The 23,453-nt window shown below is 33.7% G+C and overlaps 1 protein-coding gene across 1 annotated transcript in view; it reads right to left on the bottom strand.

Moving 5' to 3' along the window:
* The window catches only part of LOC114326968 (ribonuclease Oy), a 66,813-nt gene that overhangs the window by 7,912 nt on the left and 35,448 nt on the right, over positions 1-23,453 (bottom strand). The window contains exon 2 of the mRNA XM_028275456.2: positions 18,783-19,180. Within this exon, the coding sequence (XP_028131257.1) occupies positions 18,783-19,180 (398 nt within the window). The remainder of the gene's footprint in view (positions 1-18,782; positions 19,181-23,453) is intronic.

The following is a 23,453-nucleotide window of genomic DNA, read 5'->3' as shown; positions in this document are numbered from 1 at the left end:
GTATTCATAGTATATTTTTAATGGATTAGTTGAAGGACAAATAATTTTTTGTATAAATTATTTATATTATTAGTTTTTTTTCCTATGACTACATGATAAAAATGCTGCACATTCCAGAAAAACCATAATAAGTAAGTATGTAATTTTGCTAAACTTTTTCTACTTTTTGCTTTGGGTTTTTGTGCGAATTGAACTGTTATCTCCATTTAAAACACACAATAAATGTTAAATCTTCTTCAAATCAATTCTATTTTTTTGTCAGCAGACTATTGATTTTTAAGGGAAAAATTGATATAATTATCAATATAAGAACCACTTAATATATCTATAACCAAAAAAATCCCAAAATATATTGCAAAACTAAGTTTTTGAACCTTTTATTAGCATTGAAACTTATGACAATTTCAAAAGTGTCGTACGGGTGACGTATTCCCGCCTTTAAAAAGCGAGCATTTGATTGGTCTATAGTTACGAGACAACCTACGCCCAATAGTTAACCTTGCCCGCGAACGCACTTAGTTTACCACACGTAATGTCAAAATTTACGAAATCATATTGACAAAGTCGAGTAACTTCCGCTAGATGGATCTGTGTAAATCTTTTACTGTAAAAATACAATAATTCTGAAAACAAGAAATTCATTTTTTACAAAACTTATGAGGGACACGTAAAAATACCAGTTAAAATAAAACACCAGCCCCTGTATTATCAATTTAACAAACCAAATATGTTTTCTCCTTTTTAAATTTAAACCACACACCAAAATAAAAATTAGCAAATACAGCGGCGTAGAATGTAATTCTCGGAAATCAAACGTTTGACTCATGTAGGTACGTAATAGCACTGCTTTTATGATTTACAATGATTTGTGTGTTATTAATTCTATACTACTAACTATACTGGGGAAATTCCGAAAGAATGGTTAATATCGTGAGTTCATTCCAATATCCAAAAAACCCAACGCAATGAAATGTGAGGAATATAGGACAATCAGTTTGATGAACCATGTTCTAAAAGTTTTCTTGCGAGTGATCCATGAACGTGTCTATAAAAAACTAGGTATAGCATAACAGGAAATCAACTGGGATTTACAAAAGGTTTTGGCACTAGACAGGCAATATTTATTATACACTTATAGAACACTGTCGAGACGTCAACTGTGACGTATTCATATGTCTGGTTGACTTCGATAAAGCGTTAAGAGACTTAAGGGCATTAAAACAAATGAACAGAACGAACTCCGAATATTCAGCAAGAATACTTATTTCTGAAATCACACATGCGCTGAAAGAAATGAAATCAAATCAGGTAAAGCACCTGCGTTTGATGGTATCCATCCTGAGTTCTTGATACACAGTGGTGCATACACGAAACAATGGCTTGCAATGTTCTTTAATGATATACTTCAGTTAGCTAACATTCCTTTCTCACTTAAGCGAACAAAGATAATTGCAATTCCGAAACCGGGCAAATCAAACGATAAGCCAGAAAACTACCGCCCCATAGCTCTACTCAGCATGGTATATAAACTATTAGAAAAGCTTCTCCTCAACAGAATTAGTCACAGGCACAGGATACTAGAAAATGTCCCCATTGAACAAGCTGGCTTCAGCCTTCATCGAAGCTGTACGGACCAAGTGCTGTCATTAACAACTTTTATAGAAGCTAGTTTTCAAAAGAAACAAAATACAGCAACAGTATTTGTAGATCTAACAGCAGCATATGATACTGTTTGGAGACAGGGATTAATATATAAACTGGCCCGTATTATCCCCTGCAGAAAGATAATTAACCTCATTGACAACATGCTGACAAACAGAGACTTCCAGGTTATAATGGGAAAGGAGACGAGTAGACAGATGAAACTTAACAATGGCCTTCCACAGGGTTCTGTCCTTGTCCCTTTACTTTTCAGCCTCTATATTGCTGACATGCCTGAAACCGAATCTCGAAAGTTTGAATATGCTGACGACTGGACCCTTGCAACAAGCCACCAATCTTTAGAAACTACAGAAATCACTCTCACGAATGACTTATCCATCCTCAGCGAATACTTTAAGAAATGGAGACTACAACCAAGTACTACAAAAACTGAAGTATCAGCTTTTCATCTCAACAACAAGCTGGCAAACAGAGAATTGCGAGTGTATTTTAATAACAAGCTGTTGAAACACAATAAATACCCGAAATATCTTGGGGTTACTCTAGACAGAACGCTCACATTCAGAGAACACCTGACGAAAACAGCAGCAAAATTGAAAACACGCAACAATATAATACAGAAACTCTGCGACACTACATGGAGGTCCACAGCATCAACTTTAAGATCCTCTGCTCTTGGCCTGATATATCCGGTGTCAGAATACTGTGCACCAGTGTGGCTAAATAGCAGGCATACCCACCTGGTCGACACCCAACTAAACCGTGCTATGCGTATGATAACAGGCACAATTAAGCCCACTCCTACAATGTGGCTACCTACCCTTAGTAATATAGCACCACCCAACCTACGCCGTGAACATGCATTGGTTAAAGCATATAACAAAATAATGGACAGTCGCCAGCTTCTATTTAGTCCACAACGACATCCCCGATATTCTTGGAAACCGTCTCCGATCCAGGTTACCCCCTCTACAATCTGTTCAAGCGCTGCAGCAATCCAACTTTGACATAAATACCCGATGGAGAGAAGATTGGGAAAGTAAGACAGATCCGCATTACCATAGTCTACGGGACATCATAGGAAAACCTAGCGAATTTGAACGTCCCCGTAAGATTTGGGCAGCCCTTAATCGAATTCGAACAAACTGTGGAAGATGCGGCGACTCCCTCTACAGATGGGGTAAACTTCCCTCGCCTTCTTGTGACTGCAGCGCTGCAAGACAGATGATCAGTCACATTGTTCAGGACTGCCCACGCAGAGCATACACAGGCGACCCTATAGACTTTGTAATGGCAACCGAAGGGTCAATCGAATATATAAAAAAACTGGACATCTGTTTGTGATGCATTGTATAATGCATAAATCTAAATATATTCTGTGATGTACTTAAGCCACACGCTAAATAAATAAATTCGAGAAAGCCTTCGACGTGATTCGACAAATAAAATACAACACAGAAGGCTTGCAAACATATTACGGAACACAGAAATAGATGATCAGGATGTGAGAATCATTACAAATTTATACCGATATCAGAAAGCCATAATTCAAGTCGACCAACAAAGATCTAGAAAGATTCCAATAAAAAAGGAATACGACAAGAATGTGTACTATCCCCTCTGCTTCTTAATATGTGCTCAGAAGAGATGTTTAAAGAGGCACTAAAAGACATCAATGAAGGCATATTAATTAACGGAACACTAGTGAATAATTTCAGATATGCAGACGATACAATACTTCTTGCGGACAGCAGAGAAGGACTGCAAATTTTGGTTGATTGCACTACTCAGTACTGCGAGAGGTATGAAATGGTTCTGAACACAAAAAAGACAAAAATCATGATTGTCAGTAAGAACACGATTGAAGGCGAACAAACTACAATCTACGTTAAAGAAAAAGCTTTAGAGAAAGGGACCGTTCAAGTATTACGTAGCGCAGGGGGGGGTCAAAATCTTCAAAAATTGCGTTACGCAATAGTTAAACTCCCGTAAGAGTGCGTTACGTAGTGGGGGGGGGGGGTAAAAATCTTCAAAAATCGCGTTACGTAATACTTGAACGCTCCCAAAGTAGATACAATAATTATTTTGGATGTGAGCTAAGTAAACAATGGGACCGCAGCCTTGACCAGTTGACCAGAAGCGGTTTCAATAAAGTGAAATCAATATTATGCAATGGAAAACTGGGAATAGAAATGATTAAAACTAAACTATTGAGATGTTACGTATTTCCTGTCCTTTTATATGGAGTTGAAGCCTGGATAATAACGGACGCAACTGAAAAAAGACTTGCCAGTTTTGAGATGTGGTGTCATCTTCTTCTTCTTCTTTGAGTGCCTCTCCTATCGGAGATTGGATTTCATTAGGGCGATTCTAATTTTATTTACTGCTGTTTTGAACAATTCGTTAGTGGTACAGCCAAACCACTCTCTTAAATTTCTCATCCAGGACATTCTTCTACGGCCTGGATTTCTTCGTCCTTTGATTTTTCCTTTCATTATATTTTGTAGGAATGTGTACTTTTGTCCCCTCATTAGGTGGCCTAAGTATTCAAGTTTTCTCTTTTTTATATTCAGTAGAACTTCTGGCTTGTTATTTATTCTGCGTATTACTTCTTCATTTGTAATTTTATCCACCCAACTTATTCTTAGTATACGGCGGTAGCACCACATCTCAAAGCTTTCAAGATTTTTAATATTCCTCTGTTTAAGAGTCCATGACTCAACACCGTAGAGCAAAGTACTGAATACATAGCATTTTAACATTCTAGTTCGTAGATGAATACTAATATCACGATTACAAAATAATTTTTTCATTTTTATAAAAGTAGACCTGGCAATTTCAATACGTCTTTTTATCTCGTGATTTTGGTCACCTGTTTCATTGATAAGGGTTCCCAAGTATTTGTATTCGTTTATTTTTTCAAGTTGGGTACCGTTTATTGTGATACTAGTGTCATTTATTGGATTCTTACTGAAGGTCATATATTTGGTTTTTTTGACGTTCATCCTTATGCCGTAGTTATTGCATATCTCATTCATACTTTCAACTAGATGTTGTAGATCTTCCGCTGTTCTTGCCATTATCACAGTATCGTCAGTGGTGTCATCTAAGAATGTGGAAAATATCATGGACTTGAGCTACTTTGGTCACATACTAACAAACGAAATATGAGTTGATGTGATTTTTATTCATGAAAAAGTGGAAGGAAAAAGAGGATCGGGGAGAAGAAGCACGTCCTGCTGCAGACGCTGCAGACAGAGTAACATGGGCCATGATGATCGCCAATGTCCTGAAAGGATGCAGCACGTGAAGAAGAAGAAGAAGTTGTTATATATTATTGATCAGTGGCTATAACAAAGGGATATAAAAAACAAACAAAAGTGACAACAACAAAAGCTACTATTATTGCTGAAAAGTTTAGAAAACCGGCTACCCCTTTGACGATGATCTCCAAATTTTACAAACATAAATAAAGATTTTTTGAAAACGATTTCCCGATTCGGAATCTCAACGTCAAAACAAATGTAAAATGATATTCATTACAATCAATAAAATTGTGGTTTAAGAGCGTAGGCGCAAAATTTCGGACCAATGCTTTTACATACATTCATTTTTTTTTTTCGAATCCTGAGAAAACTAATATTTATATTTTTGAAAATTTTACACGCAGAATGAAAGATTACATTATTACTGAGAGCCGAAAGTTCCTTAGAATAAACAAAAAGTTTCTTTTGAATGAGATATTTGAAATTAAAAATCACACTAAATTTTCGGCCCTCGGTAATAATGTAATCTTTCATTCGGCGTTTAAATTTTTCAAAAATACTTATTACTTTTCTCAGAATTGGAAAAAAATGAATGCATTTAAAAAGCTTTGGCCCGAAATTTTGCGCCTACGCTCTTAATCGCACATAAAATTATATTTAATTAAAACTTAAATATGTAGTTATAAAAATGAAGATCAATATTATAACACATACGAATGGTGAGCAACTTGGACAGTCCATAGCAAGGCAGCTTTCGAATTGAGTAGGGAGCCGCGGAAGACAACAACAAAGAAAAAACTTGCTATGAAACTTTGAGGACCTCACCATGTTGTTTATTATTCTTATATTATTATTATTGTTGTTAAATTTTTGTAGATCGTTTTTGAACACACCTATGAAGTTGAAAGGAAGCTTACCTCAGCTTTTTAATCATCTATCTTTTTAATGTCAGTATTTAAATTACGTCTAAACAGCAACTGAACTAACTTTTCTTCGTTATTGATATTTTATGGACTTAACGGTCTTTAAATGTGTATTCTTCTTGATATAGTAGTCATGTTGTGACTCGCTGATTGACATTAGTCCATGCCATTAAAAAAAACACTGACTAACAGTCTTAGAAACATATTGTAATATTTTCAACGGTGTAAAAAACTAAATTTTTTACTTTTTGTGAATTTTGCTTAAAAGGTGTAAACAAAACAAGTTCAATGTGTAATTAGTTTAATAAAAACTTTTGAGTACCTATATTCCTAACGAAGCCAAATTCCAATTGACATTGGTCAGCCTTCAATAAAACATACCAGTTTACCTTTAAAACACTATGCATAAATTATGCAGGAAACGGCTTGCAGATTTTTATAAATTTTGCTTTGTGAAGGTATTGTAATTTACCGATCTTGTGGTAATATTTACTTACATTATTTTTTTTGTAATTTTAAAAAAATACTGAATATTTTTCATGTAATATCCCCTATACCTATGTGCCATGATTTCGAAGCTTTTCCGAACTTACAACAAGCACAAACGGAGGATACAGATCCCGCTGTTGAGGTAATGGTATATACAGGGTGTTAGTAAATAAGTATGAAAAACTTTAAGGGGTAATTCTACATCAAAAAATAATGACAGTTTGCTCAATAACCATATGTCCGTAAATGCTTCGTTTTCGAGATACGGGATGTTGAAATTTTTATTTCAAACTGCCAATTTATTTATTGCTCTAAGATCGGTTGACCTATGAAAATTAAATTTGGTGGGTTTTAAGAGGTAGTTATTGTGCATATTTTGACATACAATTAAGAATTTTTTATTCATCATTGGCGCGCCTACGGGTAATGGTCTGAATTTTTTTGAAGAAAAAAATAGTACGCCACTGTGATATTTCAAACTAAAAATTATTTTTAAATTATATGTTTCATTTATGATAAAAATCCTTTCTGGACTCTTTTTCATATGGTGCTCCGTTTTTGTGCAAAAAAATAAAACATCTTGGCGCGTATTTTTACTTCTTAATACATTATCAAGAACTATTTAATATAATACATAATACTAAACTAGAACAATAACAGAAAATATTACTAACAAGATTTTAAATAGGTTCAAAGCTACAACAAATGTTCAAAACGACTTCACTTAGAGGTGACAGAAGAATTTTATATTCATCATTGGCCGCCTACGGGAATGGTCTGAATTTGTTTAAAGAAAAAAATAGTACGCCACTGAGATATGTCAAATTAAAAGTCATTTTTGAATTCCTCCTCTAATGTGTGACAACAAGTATATCCTGCCTTTTTTTCATATAAGGAGCCGTTTTTATACAAAAAGTCAAACATCCTAACTTCTTAACGCTTACAAAGTATTCGAGGTAGTTTCCATATGCATAGAAACTTATTTCAAATACTTTGTAAACGTTAAGATTGTTTATTTTTTGCATAAAAATGGCGCCTCATATAAAAAAATGTTCATATAAAAAAAAAATTCAGACCATTACCCGTACGCGCGCCAATGATAAATGTAAAATTCTTCTCCCATCTCTAAGTAAAGTCATTTAAACCTGGTAAATTCCAACAGAAAATGGACCTAGTTACTCAAAGAAGTAACGACCAATATAAAAATAAAATAAGAATTCCATTTTTATTCAGTTGCAATGCGAAGGCAAAACAATCTTATTTTTCACTTAGAATACGGAGCGCAATCCAGCACTCTGAATCGACGATTTTCGACTCTTGTTGGAGTCTCATCGGAGAGAACGTAGGCCTGCTGCTCCATACTCTAAGTGACCAACACCGAGAGTTTATCCCCCACACCGCAACTGACGTGAATGGACTAGGTGACTAGCGTCATCTGGCAATTGAAAGATGAAGTAGTTTTCAATCCTAATAGCAATATTAATAATATTTAAAAATATGAAAATATTACTAAAAGATTTTTAAATTGAAAACTTATTGGTCCATTTTCTTGGTAACACCTAAAATTTGCAAGCCAGATGGATGCTGAAGCGAAGAAGACAAGAGGGAATTCAAAAAACTCACAATTCACGACCCCGTCTATTCAGCTGGTAAATTCCAACAGAAAATGGACCTAGTTACTCAAAGAAGCAGTACAATATATTGGCTTCTGCTGACGACATAAACATGGACAGCAAAATATACTATGTTCAAGTAATGTATTATATCAGTTAAAATTATCGGCTGGCGAAATGAGACTGATTCTGGGCGCGACCAGGACTAGATTCATTCGAGTGTCGCGCAGAAACTGTGATAACTCTGATAGGTACCAATTCAATCTTGGTGGATAAGGACAATCTGAACGAGGTAAAGAACTTGGGCACAATACTGAATAGCAACACTAAAGTTGTAGAGAATATATCAGCGAAACTAAGAGCGGGAAATAAAGCTGCAAGAGCTTTACATAAAATTCAAAATCACTGTCAAAAAATGTATAACTATGAATCTATATCATTATAAAGACCTGTAGTATTACACGGTTACGAGCCATGGTGCCTAACACTAAAAGGACAACAATGCATCCATTTTTTTTAAACAAAATATTAAGAAACATTCTAGAACCCAGGCAAGATCCTGAAGGTAATTGGAAGATTCGCTCAAACGCAGAAATTAGAGAGAAGTGGTAATGAGAGACAATATCTGGGAGACGTAATGAGACGACAGATATACGAAGTGCTAAGATTGATAATACAAGGAAAGATGAGAGGAGGAAGGAGTACAGGAAAAAGAGTGTGATGGTTGAAAAATGAAAGGACTGGTTTTAATGCAATTCAACAGAACTCTTAAGAGCAGTTGTAGATAGAGTAAAGATATTGATGATATCCAACCTCCATATCCAAGAGCTCTCATAGACCGCAAAGCGTGGCGAGGCAAATGCTTCTTCTTTGCGTGCCAGGACAGTTGTTTTCTTCCAAACCAGCATTTTCCTTCGATCTTGCCCTGAATGATCAACCGGAGTAAGTGATATTTAGGTCCTCTAAATATATGACTGAAGTATTAATAGGCCAATAAAATAAAATAAAATCAAAATGTAATTCCGTAAAGGTTGGAATAAATTTTGTATTAAAGTTTAGGTCAAGACAAAAGATATTTTTAAGAAAGTATATGATTCATATGAGGGGATCATTGTTTAAATAATTAAAAATTGGTAATTTTTGCACAAAATTTACTTTTTTAACTGCTGCGGCAATTCTTGTTTTTGAGACTTGCTAAATTAGATTTGATCCGTAATTTATTTAAATAATTTTAAATCAAAATTGAAAAACAAATTTCCAAAAAAATATTATTTGCAATATAAATAAGCACTATAGAATATTTTGTTTTGCAGAAAAAGTTGCGCTATGATATTACTATAAATTGACAAAAAAATTGGTTGATAAATATTGAGTAGTTTATGAGAGATTTAATTTGTTTATAAAAATTACCATGTTTTCAATTGCGAAAACGCGGTTGTTGCCGATAGAGTATACAAGTTTTTAAGGTCTCTTTTTTTTATTTAATGTATATTTTCGATAAATGTATTGACAAATTAAAATTTTAATGAAACACCCCTTCAAAATTACGTTTGAAAATTGGTGTAATTTGTTTAAAACTTGTTTTTTTTTAACAACATCACCGGGATTAAAAATTTTGAATTTTTTTTTCGATATTCGTGTTCCTGGTAGTTTTTGACACAAAATAAAAAAATTTCTAGATCCATTTTTTGCCGGGATAGCTTTTCCAAGTTTAAAAATTCATAATATGTTTATTTATCAATATTAACATTTTGAAGTTCGTGAGTACATCTATCAACCCTACTACTTAACAATGTCATTTATACATAGAGTTAAAATTTGAGAATATTTTTAAAAATAATGATTTTCGTAGCGACCTTAACTGAATACTTTTTGCATGAAGAGTGGTGCAGTAGTATTTTGCAATATCTTCGTTAATAATGGACCAATTTCAATGTTTTTTTTTATTTTATGGTAGCTTATAAAAATAGTAACATCTAAATGACACTTTTAACAATAAATATTCGTCAATTTGTTATAAACATTTTTTTTCAATTTTTTTTTAGATGTGATAAGTAAAAATTGACACAAAAGATTTTTTATAAAAAAATTTACAAAATAATACGGAATTACATAGCATTAAAAATTTGTTAGCCTTTTTGCTTTGTACAATATTAAAAAATACAGTGAGCATGTAAAGGTTGAAATACATTCATTTTCTCGAGAATGGACGATTTTGGAAAAAAATCCCGAAACAGTTCAAATTTTATTATTAAATTACAACTTTTTGGCATATATATCATACTAGTGACGTCACCCATCTGTGCGAGATGACGTCATCGATGATTTTTTTAAATGAGAATAGTTGTCGTGTGATAGCTCATTTGAAAGGTAATTCAATTCTCTATTTAGTAGTATAAACATTAACATGATTATTTATACAGGGTGTCCAAAAAAAATTTTTAATTAAATTTATTGACATAAAAAGAAGATTGTATGTAATTTATTTAATTCAAAATATATTTTACTGCTCTCAAAAAACAGAAAAAAATGTTTATTTAACAAATAAATATTGATTTTTGCTTAAATTCAATATTAATACAGCCACCCACCTGCCTCTTGAGAGTTTGAACATTTAATTTAAGCGAAAAGCGATGATTATTTTTCAAATAAACATTTTTTTCTGTTTTCTGAGAGCAGTAAAATGTATTTTGAATTAAATAAATTTCATACATTCTTCTTTTTATGCCAATAAATTTAATGCAAAAAATTGTTTATGGACACCCTGTATAAATAAATATGTTAATGTTTATACTACTGAATAGAGGATTGAATTACCTTTCAAATGAGATATCACAGGACCCCCATTCTCATTTAAAAAAATCATCGATGACGTCATCACGCCCAGATGGGTGACGTCACTAGTATGATATATATGCCAAAAAGTCGTAATTTAAAAGTAAAAATTGACCTGTTTCGGGATTTTTTTCCAAAATTGTCCATTCTCGATAAAATGAATAACTCCAACCTTTACGTGCTCACTGTATATGTATTTTACATTTAATTTTATAATTTTTTAACAGGTAATACACGAAAAATTGTGTATATGTTACAGTTCAAGTTGATTCTCAGTTAGAGTTGACTCCAACTAGTTGGAGTTAACTCCAACTGAAACGAGCAGTAAATGTTGATTTTAAAAATTTAAATCAACTTTTACTAGTTGGAGTTGACTCTTCCTGGATCGATTCAGTAAATGTTGATTATACGAGAATCTCAAGTGTATTTTTGATGAGTGTGCGTTTCTTTGTTTTGACCGTTTCAACTACTTATTAGTATCAATATGACCTATCTAATGACCTAATTTGTTACCTTTGACCCACTTACAACGTGTGGGAGTCATATGTTATCCTAGGGCCATATCCTTAGGGATTATATCCATCCTTTGGAATTTGCTATGTTAGCATTTTGATGTGACTTTTAGTCCATTTTTGAAAGGCTTTGACCTTCGTATTTTTTGGTTGGCTCACCATGTTCTTGCAACACTGATGATGCTCTTTTTAGAGCGAAAACGTTCTGTTCGATGTTTGTAGCCCTATAGGGCTTTTTAAAATAATATACCTTTTACCAAGACCAAAATTTTTTATTAAATTTTACTTATTAGTATAGTCTGTAACGTCGCCCCTGTTAGGTAAATTATTCTGATTCGATTTTTTGCACAAACTTACTCAAAGAAATACATCCGTATAACAATCCTTATAACAAATACACAGGGTGTCACGCGGTACCGCGGTCGAAAAATTGTTTAAGCAATTTTTTTAACCAAATTCACAAAAATAATTTTTATCTACTCTATCCCATATTATGTGTAAAGGTTTTATTGTGTGAAAATTGTAAATATAGATAGCGGTACACGAAGGGTTTAAAGTGTGTCTGAAGTAACAATGTATTTTAAATGGGTTTTACTTTTTCGCACTGTTTTTTAGCACACTTTCATATAATTAAACATCCTTAACTTTCGCCTTCGGGAGGAAATCAGACACGCCCTTGCAACGGCAACTGAAATGCTCACAAAACAGCGACCACGGAAGCAAAGATGGATGACAGAGGAAATATTGGATTTAATGGATGAAAGAAGAAAATGCAAACAGCACAAAGCAATGTACAAAGTATTAAATATAACCATTAAACAAAAAATAAAAATTGCAAAAGAAAAATGGATAACAGAACAATGTGAAGAAATCGAAAACTTATATAAAAAACATGATGATTTCCATCTGTATAAGAAACTCAAGGAATTCACAGGCACAACATACTCACAAGGACCAAATAATCTAATCACCGCAGAAGGCAAACTGATTTCAAGCCCTGAAGAACAAATAAACATGTGGGAAGACTATATAAAGGAACTCTTCTATGACATCAGAGAACCTCCTACATTAAATACCGAAAACGAAGAAGGCCTTCCAATACTGAAGTCCGAACTGGAATATGCTTTACGTCAACTAAAAAACAACAAATCTGTAGGAAAAGATGAAATACCAGCTGAGCTATTGAAGTTGATCAACGAGGAAAACTTAGACTTCTTGGACTATTTAATAATGTTTACAATACAGGGACTATCCCTAAAATATGACTTGAATCAGTCTTCATACCACTGCCTAAAAAGAAGAACGCCAAATTATGCCAGGACTTCCGCCATATAAATAAGTCTATTAAATAACATTCTGAAGCTTTTCCTGCGTATCATACAGAACAGAATATATTATAAAAAATGTGATGAGGTCACCGGTCAAGAACAATTTGGCTTCAGGAAAGGTATGGGGACACGAGAAGCAATATTCTGTCTTCAAACTCTGGCACAAAGATACAAAGATCAGCAAGCAGACCTTTTTATCTGTTTCATCAACAAAGTGTTACTTTACTGCCGAAATGAGGGCAAATGAGTACAATAATGAATGATTTTAGTGACGTTTGGCGATAAACAATGATTATAAACAAATTCACAAAAATAATTTTTTCACTTCGTACAATTTTGTTTTAGATCCTTTGGGCCTTTTTTTCTCTAAAATTGACTGTTGTCGAGTTATTAGCGACTTGAAAGTCGAGCGAACGGCCATGGAGTAACGGCATAATCGCTGGCCTCATACACCAGTGCACGTGGGTTCGAGCCCTGCCAAAGACAAACCATTTTCATTTACAATAATGACACGAGCCGTCTCACCGTACCTCGGAGAGCACGTTAAGCCGTCGGTCTCCCTGGGCTAGTGTACATCGACACTAGTTACTTGAAACAGGGTTAAAGATGTAATTGGCGCCGGAACTGTCCGAAAGGCAAAAATGCCATACGATATTATATATTATGAAAGTCAGAAACTAAAAAAAAATCAAAGATTAAAGCTACCTCTATAAGACCCTGAAGAAATTTTTGTCATTATTTCATTAATAAGATATTATTTTTAATGATCAACAATGAGCGCTAAGCGTGTATTGAGGCGGCCGTCAATGTGAGTGCGAGTGAGATTCACCATTGGACGGCCGTAATGGTGCATCTCTTTAGCACTCACCATTGACGGCCGCCTAATAACCACTTAGCGCTCAATGTTAATAATTAAAGATACCAGCTTAGTAATAAAATAGTGACAAAAATTTCTGCTGGATCTTGTAGAGGGGGCTATAAACTTTGATTTGGTCACTTTCTGACTTTCATAATAATGGATTTTAACCGAGTTATTAAGCCTTGAAAATGGCTATTTTTGCATTTTTCAAATTTTTAATCGCGTATAACTCGACAACAATCAATTTTAGAGAAAAATCACAAAATACCTTATTTTGCTCAGAATAACCCAAATGATCTAAAAAAATTATTCGAAGTGAAAAAATTATTTTTGTGAATTTGTCTAAAAAAATTGTTTAAACAATTTATCGATCAAGGTACTGCCTGGCACCCAGTAGATTTGTTATAAGGACCTCTTTTTGAGTAAGTTTGTGCAAAAAATTCTAATCGGAGTAATTTACCTAACGGGGGCGACGATATAGCCTAGACTAATTTGAACATATTCAGTAGCATTTAATTTTTAGAATCGGCTGTTTGTGTGAATCAGAATCAACTTTTACTAAATGGCATTGGGAAGAGTATACTTTTCCTAGTTGGAGTCTACTTTTACTAGTAAATGTTGAATATAAATCTTCATTTTATATTTATAATCAACTTTTACTGAAACCAGCCGTTAGAGTTGACTCCAACTAGTTGGAGTCAACTCCAACTGGATAATCAACTTGAACTGTAACATATATACTTATTTGTTAATTTTTATTCACTTATATACATATATTTATATAGAGGTTGTCATCCATTTTTTTATACATATATTATTTTGTATTCACATTATCTTTGCGAGATTTTGCCAATGATTTGTACAAAGAAAAAAGTTTTTATTATGATTCTTTAAAAAAAATTACTATTTTGTTAAATTTTTAATATAAAAATTTGATTTAATACTCTTGTGATTATCTTTGGTGCCAACTTTTGTTTATCACAATACTAGATAAAAAAAAAAAGTTGTTTATAACTATTTATTGATTATTTATGGCAAAAAGGGTCATGCAGATGCTATTATTTTTATATGCTACCCCAAATTAAAAGAAAACATTGAAATTGGCCCATTATTAACAGAGATATTGGAAACTACTCCTCCGCCAATTTTCAGACAAAAAGCTTTCATTTAAGGTGCTGCGAAAATCATCATTTTTCAAAATATGCTACAATTTTGATTATGTGTATAAATGACATTGTTAATAAGTAGTAAGGTTAATAGATATACTCACGTAGATACTTTTAAATTCAATATTGTTAAATAAACAAATTATGAATTTTTAAACTGGGAAAAGCTATCTCGGCCAAAAATGCTTCTAGAAAATTTTTATTCTTTTGTGGATGTGTCAAAAATTACCAAGAATACGACTATCGAAAAATAATTTCAATATTTTTAATCCCGGCGATGTTATTAAAAAAAATAAGTTTTAAACAAATTACACCAATTTTCAAACGCCATTTTGGAAGGGTGTCTAATTGAAATTTTGATTTGTCAATAATTTTGTCGAAAATATACATAAAAACAAAACAAATGATATCTTAAAAACTTGTATACTCTATCGGCAATAACCGCGTTTTTGCAATTGAAAAAATTGTAATTTTTTATAAACAAATTAAATATCTCATAAACTACTCAATATTTTTATCGACCAATTTTTTTGTCAATTTATAGTGATATTATAGCGCAACTTTTTCTGCAAAACAAAATATTTTATAGAGCTTATTTATATTGCAAATAATATTTTTTTGGAAATTTGTTTTTTAATTTTGATTTACAATTATTTAAATAAATTAAGGGTCAAATTTAATTTAGTAAGTCTCATATAAGACTGTTTCTTCATCTTTGCGGATAAAAATTGTAAAATTCTTAATAACACGAATTACCTCAGCAGTTAAAAAAGTAAATTTTGTGCAAAAATTACACATTTTTAATTATTTAAACAATGATCCCCTCATATGAGTCATATACTTTCTTGAAAATATCTTTTGTTTGGACCTAAACTTTGATAAAAAATTTATTCCAACCTGTACGGAATTACATTTTGATTTACATGTATGTATTGTAATTTTATTTGATCAGTCTATAAACCTTTCTCATTTTTATGATGTTCATCAATTCTCGCTCTTTGTGCTTGGTCTCTAGCACACGTTCGTTAGATATGTGTGCTGTCCACGGGATTTTGAGGATGCGACGGTAACTCCACAACTCGAACGCTTTCAATTTGTTAAGATTTTTTATGTTTGTGGTGTCCAGGTTTCACATCCATAGAACAAAACGGACCATATGTAGCACTCTTAGGGTAAGAACAGAACAAGTGGGTCGAGGTGGAGGTGTAGGTCGCGGTGGATGCTACTAAATAGTTAAGTCGCGGTCGATGTCGACAGCACATAGCAAGGAGGTCACCTGCGCTGTCAGTCGAGCTAGAACCACTATCAAGTGAAGTAGTTAATTGAAATTTGAATGACAAAAAGACTGTGCTTTTGCGATGTTGTGTCAGTCAAGTGATGATAGTGATGAAATGTCAGCTGTAAATAATCAGATCCTCCTTCATATTTCAAAAATTTACTGAATTTATTAACTTTAGAAATTCAAAAATAAACTGAATATAGAAAAGGGATTATATAATAAGGATCAACTCAGATAGCGCAGGTAATGACAACTTGGCTTTGAACGGACCAATCACAGGGAAGCATCCGCGCAGTTGACATCCATGTAAAACAAACTCATTTTATTTTCAAAAGCATCGATGTAAACCTCCTGGATGGCATCGCGCTAAACCTCCACCGCGACTTACCTGCTCTGTTTTCTTCCATTCACTAAACTAAAATGTGTTTTACATGGATATCGACATCGACCGCGACCTCCACCTCCACCGCGACCCACTTGTTCTGTTCTTACCCTTAGACGTGTGGTGACAGACTTTTACTGCACAATGAACGCCAGCTAATATGCCAGAGGCATATGCAGGGAGCCTTTCTTTTAGGAGATTTTTATCGCGCGACAAGCCAGGGCCGTGCCGTGCTATGATGCGGTGAGGCAGCCGCATCAGGCGGCATCACAAGGGGGGCGGCATACTCAGTAAAATCTAATATAATAATAGATAATGCAACATTATTGGAGAGAAGTTTTGAAAAGAATTAGACTTTTGGCCTCACGATGTTTAGCTTTTCGTGGAACAACTGATCATTTGTTTCTACCTAATAATGGAAACTTTTTTAAGTTAGTATAATAATAATTGCTCGCTGAGTTTGATCCAGTAATGGAAGAACATATCAGGATAGTTCAAAGAGAGTCTGATACATGGTTTGTGACTTATTTAAGCAACAGTAGGCAAGATGAATTGATAAGTTTAATGGGTAATATTATCTTAAACAAAATTGTCGAAATAACAAAAATCGCCAAATATTTTTCGATAATCGCCGATTGTATCCCAGACGTAAGTCATATTGAACAGCTCGCATTGACGATAAGAGTTGTCGCTTTTAATTCTTGTCAGAACAAATACCTATAATATCGAAGGATTGTTTATTGGTTTTTTTAAAGCTAGTGATTCAACCAGTGAAGGTTTAACGGAACTTACTTTGACAAATTGGGAAAAGTTAGGTCTTGAGTTAGAATGGCTTACAGGACAAGGCTATGATAACGAGACCGATATGAAAGAAATAAGAAAGGCTGTGCAAAATAGAATACCTACTTGCAAAATATCCGAGGCGCTTTAGGTGCCCTGCGCATGTAACTCTTTAAAATTAGTCATAATTGGCGAAGTGTCTTCTTCTATAGAAACAAGAACCTTTTTTGTATTAGATATACAAGAACTGTAGGTGCACTTTTTTTCTGGTTTTACAAAGCGTTGGAAAGTTCTGAAAAAACATGTTTCAAACTAACTCTAAAACCGTTGAGTGTTACTAGATGGTCAAGTCGAATAGATGCATTGAAATCTTTAAGATTTAAATTTTGTAAAATATATGATGCCTTATTCGAAACAATAGAAGATATTAACAATGATCCAGAAACTAAAGTCAAAGCACGAGGATTAGCAAAAACTACTTATTAAAAATTATAAATTTATATGTGGTGTTGTTCTTTCGCATTTGGCTATTTCATATAAATTCAGTCTCGAAGATGTTGTAACATGTAACTATAAATTTGTGAGGTTGTGTAAAAATGTTGTCAGAAACTACAGAAAAAATGAAATGTTACAATCTGGCTAAGACCAAATGAAAATTATTGTTAATGGAATTGCAGAAAATCTTGATATACGTTCCGAATTTCCAGCTGAAAATGAAATTCGAGCCAGGAGAAAAAATCGCAAATTTGAGTACGAAAAATCTGTGGATGAGTTCTTAGCGGAGGAAGATAAATTTAAAATAAATAATGTTTCATCTATATTTTAGACATTGCCATTCATTTTTTGAATGGCCGATTTTCGCTTCTAGAAACTCATAATAAAAATTTTAAATTTTTATATGATGTTTTTAATGGAGAAAAATAGATGATAAAACATTGGAAAAATATTGTATGAATCTTCATTCGATACTTTCAATAGAAAAAGAATAAGGATCATATAGGTATAGAGTCAAATGATATTCTAAAAAAATTGCGTGATATATCTCTAATGATAACGTACTCCATGAAAACTTTTTTTAAGGTGTGGAGATTTTGAACTGTTTGTGCCAAAATAACCTAATTTTTTTATACCCAAATTACCACTAAGAATTTTATTAACACTCCCTGTCTCGGTAGCTAGTGGGTAAAGAAGTTTTTCAAAATTAAAAATTATTAAAAACTATTTACTAAAGTCCATAAGACAAACAAAACTAAAAAATCTAGCATTCATTTCAATAGAGTCCTCACTAGCTGCTACTTTAACCAATGTGATTGACGAGTTTGCCAAAATTAAAGTCAGTAAAGAAGGGCAAAATTGTAATTTTTGTAAATGTTATTTAATGGTAATACATATTTCATTTAATTTAAAGTAGGTTTTGTCTTTAAAATATAAGTTGTCCTTCATTTTGTGTAGGTTCATTTAATAAAAATAAAAGTTAAGTTTCAATCATACTTAAGGGGCGGCATTTCGAAGACTTGCATCATATTGAAAAGATGTACCGCACGGCTCTGCGACAAGCCTACGCACACTCCAACGGTCAGGCCAAAAGTTGTCAGACCGAACTGTCGGGTGGTCGGGTCGGGACGTGTGTAGACCTTTTAACGTAAATCATGAAGTATTATAAAATGTATAATAAAATATCACCTTACCTTTACTAAAGAAACTAGGAATACTGTTGAGTGCTGGCAAATCTACCGAACAAGTTCCATGTTTATCCCACTCATGTTTCCAGAAGGAATAAACTTTGGTATTAGCCTCCACATTTGTCCATTGTGCTTTGAGAGCATCCAACATGGGATCCAGTAGATCCGGATCAAAGTGGATAGCAGAAGGACAGAACAAGGGGCCCTCTGTTCCGTTTTTAGTGGGCCACATCCCGTGAACTATCCATTGTGTTCGGTCTGGTGGGAAGACGCAAGTGTTGCCTGATTTTTTGTCTTCCCATTCGGCGCACGAAGTAATCGGCCATCTTTGTGAGAACATTAAGAAGTCCCAGTCGTGATAAGGGGTGGGACTGACTCCATTTAACTGTGGTAGTTGTGCGGCTCTGGAAAAACAGTATTATTTATAATAGGTGAAAAATGGAACGACAAAAAACACAAACAAATGAAACAGCTAGTTTTTATATTTCATTATATATTATTTATTTATCTTATGACATTTCGAAATATTTTAAATTATAAAATTATAATTAGTATTATGATTTTATCTTTATTAAATATTAAAATGAGTTATACTATACATTAAAGTTATTGTCTCTGGTGTTGCAAATAAAAAATTTTGTGGACTGATTTCGTAAAATTGTTTATTTAGATCATTTACCGACAAACAATAGAGGGTTGTAAATCACAAAGTCTAAGGGAAATAGAAGTTATTTCACGTTGCGTTGATTCCCGTCTTTAGTTTTTATCTTTTTCTATTACATATACTATTTCTCAATGCGTGCCCCGCCACGCTCCGTTGGATCCCAGCTTAAAACCTACTTGTTCAAACGGAATAGCTTTAAGTATATTGGACTCATGCTGCTCTATGTAGATTAGTACTTCTAAAAATTTATACTGTATCAAGTATTGTACCTCTATGATATATCATTTACGTAAATAATTACGTACAGCTTTATTTTTAAACAAAGAGGAATAAACTGAAAAGACATGATTTACACCCAAGAAAGTCACTAGAAATAGAAATAGAAATATGTGAATATCACCAAATACATCTACATTTTGATTGATCATATCAGCCTTTGACGGTAATCCATAAATATTATATCCCAGAGAACGGCAGTTCTCGGCAGTAGAGCACAACCCCCGTACATGCGACACTATCATCATCAATGGTGCTATAGCCCTATGAAAGAGCCTCGACCTTCCCAAATCTATTAAGCCCGTCAGTCCTATCCATTGCCAACTGTTGCCAGTTTGCTGCGCCTATTTTTTTTACCATCCTCATCTACACCATCCTTCCATCTAAGTTTTAACCTACCCCTATTTCTACTTCCCACAGGTTGTGACATAAGGATTCTTCTAGGAGAGTTGTTATGCTGTGATCTTGCTAGATGCCCTGCCCATCTTAGTCTTCCTATTCTTAAGAGAGATACTACGTCTTTACCACCAAATATATATTTATATCTCTGGTATACCTCGTTGTTGTACCTCCTCCTCCAAATACCATTTTCACAGATGCCACCGAATATTCTCAGGATCCTTCGTTCAAATATAAGCAGAAGGTTTTCACCTGCCTTGGAGATGGTCCATGTCTCCGATCCATATGTCAACACTGGTTGTATAAGGGTTTTGTACATGATTATTTTTGTTTTTTGGCTTAAGTTTCTGCTTCTCATATGTCTACTCAGTCCAAAATAGCATTTCTTCGCTAGGATTATCCTTCGCTTGATTTCTTCCGTCATGACGTTCTCCTTGGTGATCAGGGAGCCTAAGTATGTGAATTTGTCCACCACTTCAAAGGTAGAGTTATCAACAGTGAATTGGTGACCGATGTTTCTGGCTCTATTGTTGGGTGTTGATGCCATCATCTTAGTTTTCTCCTCGTTTACTTTCAGGCCCATATTTTTTGAGGCATTTGAGAAGGTGGTATACATTTCTTCTAGTTTGCGTGTTGTGCGGGCAACTAGGTCCACGTCATCTGCATATGCCAAAATTTGGGATGATTTATTAAAAATATTTCCTCTGTTGTCTATTCGGGCAACTCTGACCGCCTTTTCCAGAGCTATGTTGAATAGGAGACACGTCAGCGCATCTCCCTGTCGCAGCCCAACATTCGTTTCAAACGCATGTGATTGTTCACCCTGTATTTCGACTTTGCAAACAACTTTACGCATTGCAGCCTTAACCAATCTTAACAACTTTACGCATTGCAGCCTTAACCAATCTTATCAGTTATCAACCTCTTTTTCATTGTCAGCACCATTGAAAACATAAAATAAGACCAAAATTAGCCATTCACCTCCCATGGTCAGTATTTCGAAAAATAAGCGTTATTTTTGGGATGTATAACGTCTATATTAAAAGTTGCGCCATTTTTTTTCTATTAAACATTTGTAACTAAAACTTTCCAGAAAACTTCTTTGTGCATGTTTTAACATAAACGTGATTAATAAGATAAATTTTAAATTTTGCCTCTTAACTTTTGCGATTAAACTTTGCAATTCACGAATCTTTACCTTGTACTTTAAAAAATTCATAACTTTTACTAGAATAAGACTAAAATCTTAAAACAGATACCGTTGTCTTCAAAAAAGTGAGCAACATATAGTGTACAAACCTTAGACAAAAATATCAAAATCGACAAGAGTTGTAGCGAGTTAAAAGCAAAAAAACGTGATTTCATTTTTTTTTATTTTTAGGTTAAAATTGCGATTTTAACAATGTTGCCCCACATAAAATTCAAAATAAACTTCATTTTCGTTTTCAGCACCCTCGAAAATATAAAGTATGAATAAAATTAGCCATTCACCCCTCCGTGGTCAGTATCTCGAAAACTAAGCGCTTTTTTGAGGGTGTCCCGCTCGTGTATATGTAATAGACCTTGGGCACACACTTAAGAAAAAATCATTACCTCCCTCATGAGACTTTTTTTATTCAGTTATTCATGTCGGATCTGGCAACTTTTCTATTTTTGAAAATTTTCGGGAAGGGGGCGTTCCGTAAATATAGAGGTTTCTAAACTTTGGTGCGTCTGACAACTGGAATAGGTTACCCTTAAAAATTTCAGGATTGTTTGATAAAAATATTTACAATTAACTGGTACCAAGGGCGCCCATATAAAAAATTTTAGGGGGGGCCAAACGTGAAGATGTTGCACATTACATTTTGTATATTTCGGATGACAATATATACAGTAGACTCTCTCTATAACAAACACGGGTATAACGAGGTTTCGCTTATAACGAGGTACATTAGGTATCCCATGAACTTCCTATTGAACTATAACGCTCTATAACGAGGCATATTTGGTTACAACGAGGAAAATTGAAATCGAAGAATACGTGCCTTTACCTATTTTTAGCGTTGTAATGGTCATAAATAAATAAATGCCCCAACTGCCTGTACATAGAAATGTCCAACATCTGTCTTATTATCGAGGTGAGTGCTGTAATAAACTCGGCCACCTGTAGTAAACTTCTGTCTGTTTATCGACCGATATTGAATATTATAGGAAATTTACAATTTATGATGGCGAAGTCTCATTGTTCACTGTTCAGGTTGACCATCGACATCTAATAAACTACGTAAGAGGCATTAAAACATTGCATTATTATTGTTGTTTGATATAACGAAATCCGCTTATAACGAGATAATTAGTCCACCATTTCAGTTCTCGTTATTGAGGGAGTCTACTGTAATTTAAACCACCTAAAAAACCTAGTTTGAACCCTGTTGTGAGAAATTATTCATACATTTAAATACCAGACCAAGTTTTTAAATGGAAATGTCATAGGTACCACAAAAGTTGCGCCTCTCTTTAAAACCCGTTTGAAAAGAATACAATGCTTGCAAAGCCCTGCCTTCAACTTTGGCGAGTAGACTAACCATGAGTATGTGTCGAACCAAGTTTTTACTTTAAAATCTTAAAAAGGAGCCCCCCACATATTATATTCCAAACATTTTTAGAATCGTTGATAGATGGCGCAAATAAATTGCATTTTTCGATTATAGCGCCATCCGTCAACAATTCTAAAAAAAGTTTCGAATAAATGTTACTTATTTTTTGAGGAGGAAACCCAATTTGCAATAAAAAACGGGGGTTCCTATTTAAGATTTTAAAGTTAACTCTCACCCCACCTCCAGAGTGTGGAATGAAAAATCCTGTTTGGTGTCATTCTATAGATTTTTGAAAAATATTAAACACATGTTTTTTAGTTTTTCATTTGGAAGTATATTTCTCGAGATATTATACCGTTTCTATAATTTTGCTATGGTATCACGATATATCGTTTTTTCCGATTATAGCGCTATCTATCCACAATTCGCAAAATGGCTCGGATAAAATTTGCTTATTTTTACAAGGAAAATCCAAATCTGCAACAAAAATTAGGGGTTCCATTTAAGATTTTAAAGTTACCCCCCGCTCCACACCCAGGGGTTGAAGTGGTGGACTTGTTTAGTGTCATCGCATAGATTTTTGAGAAATATTTAACACATATTTTTCAGTTTTTCGATCCGATTTTCATTTCGCGAATTATTCTACCTTTCCGCTACTTTTGGGACACCCTGTATATAACACTCATTCGTCATGAAAGATCACCTGTTTTTCATTTAAATAAAATTGTTGTGTTCATCACAATGTACACTTTAAAAATA

The sequence above is a fragment of the Diabrotica virgifera genome, chromosome 1, assembly GCF_917563875.1.
Source record: "Diabrotica virgifera virgifera chromosome 1, PGI_DIABVI_V3a".
In the NCBI taxonomy this organism is placed as follows: Eukaryota; Metazoa; Arthropoda; class Insecta; order Coleoptera; family Chrysomelidae; genus Diabrotica; species Diabrotica virgifera.
The sequence above is the reverse complement of the archived record's forward strand: the minus strand, read 5'-3'. Positions and strand labels throughout refer to the sequence as shown.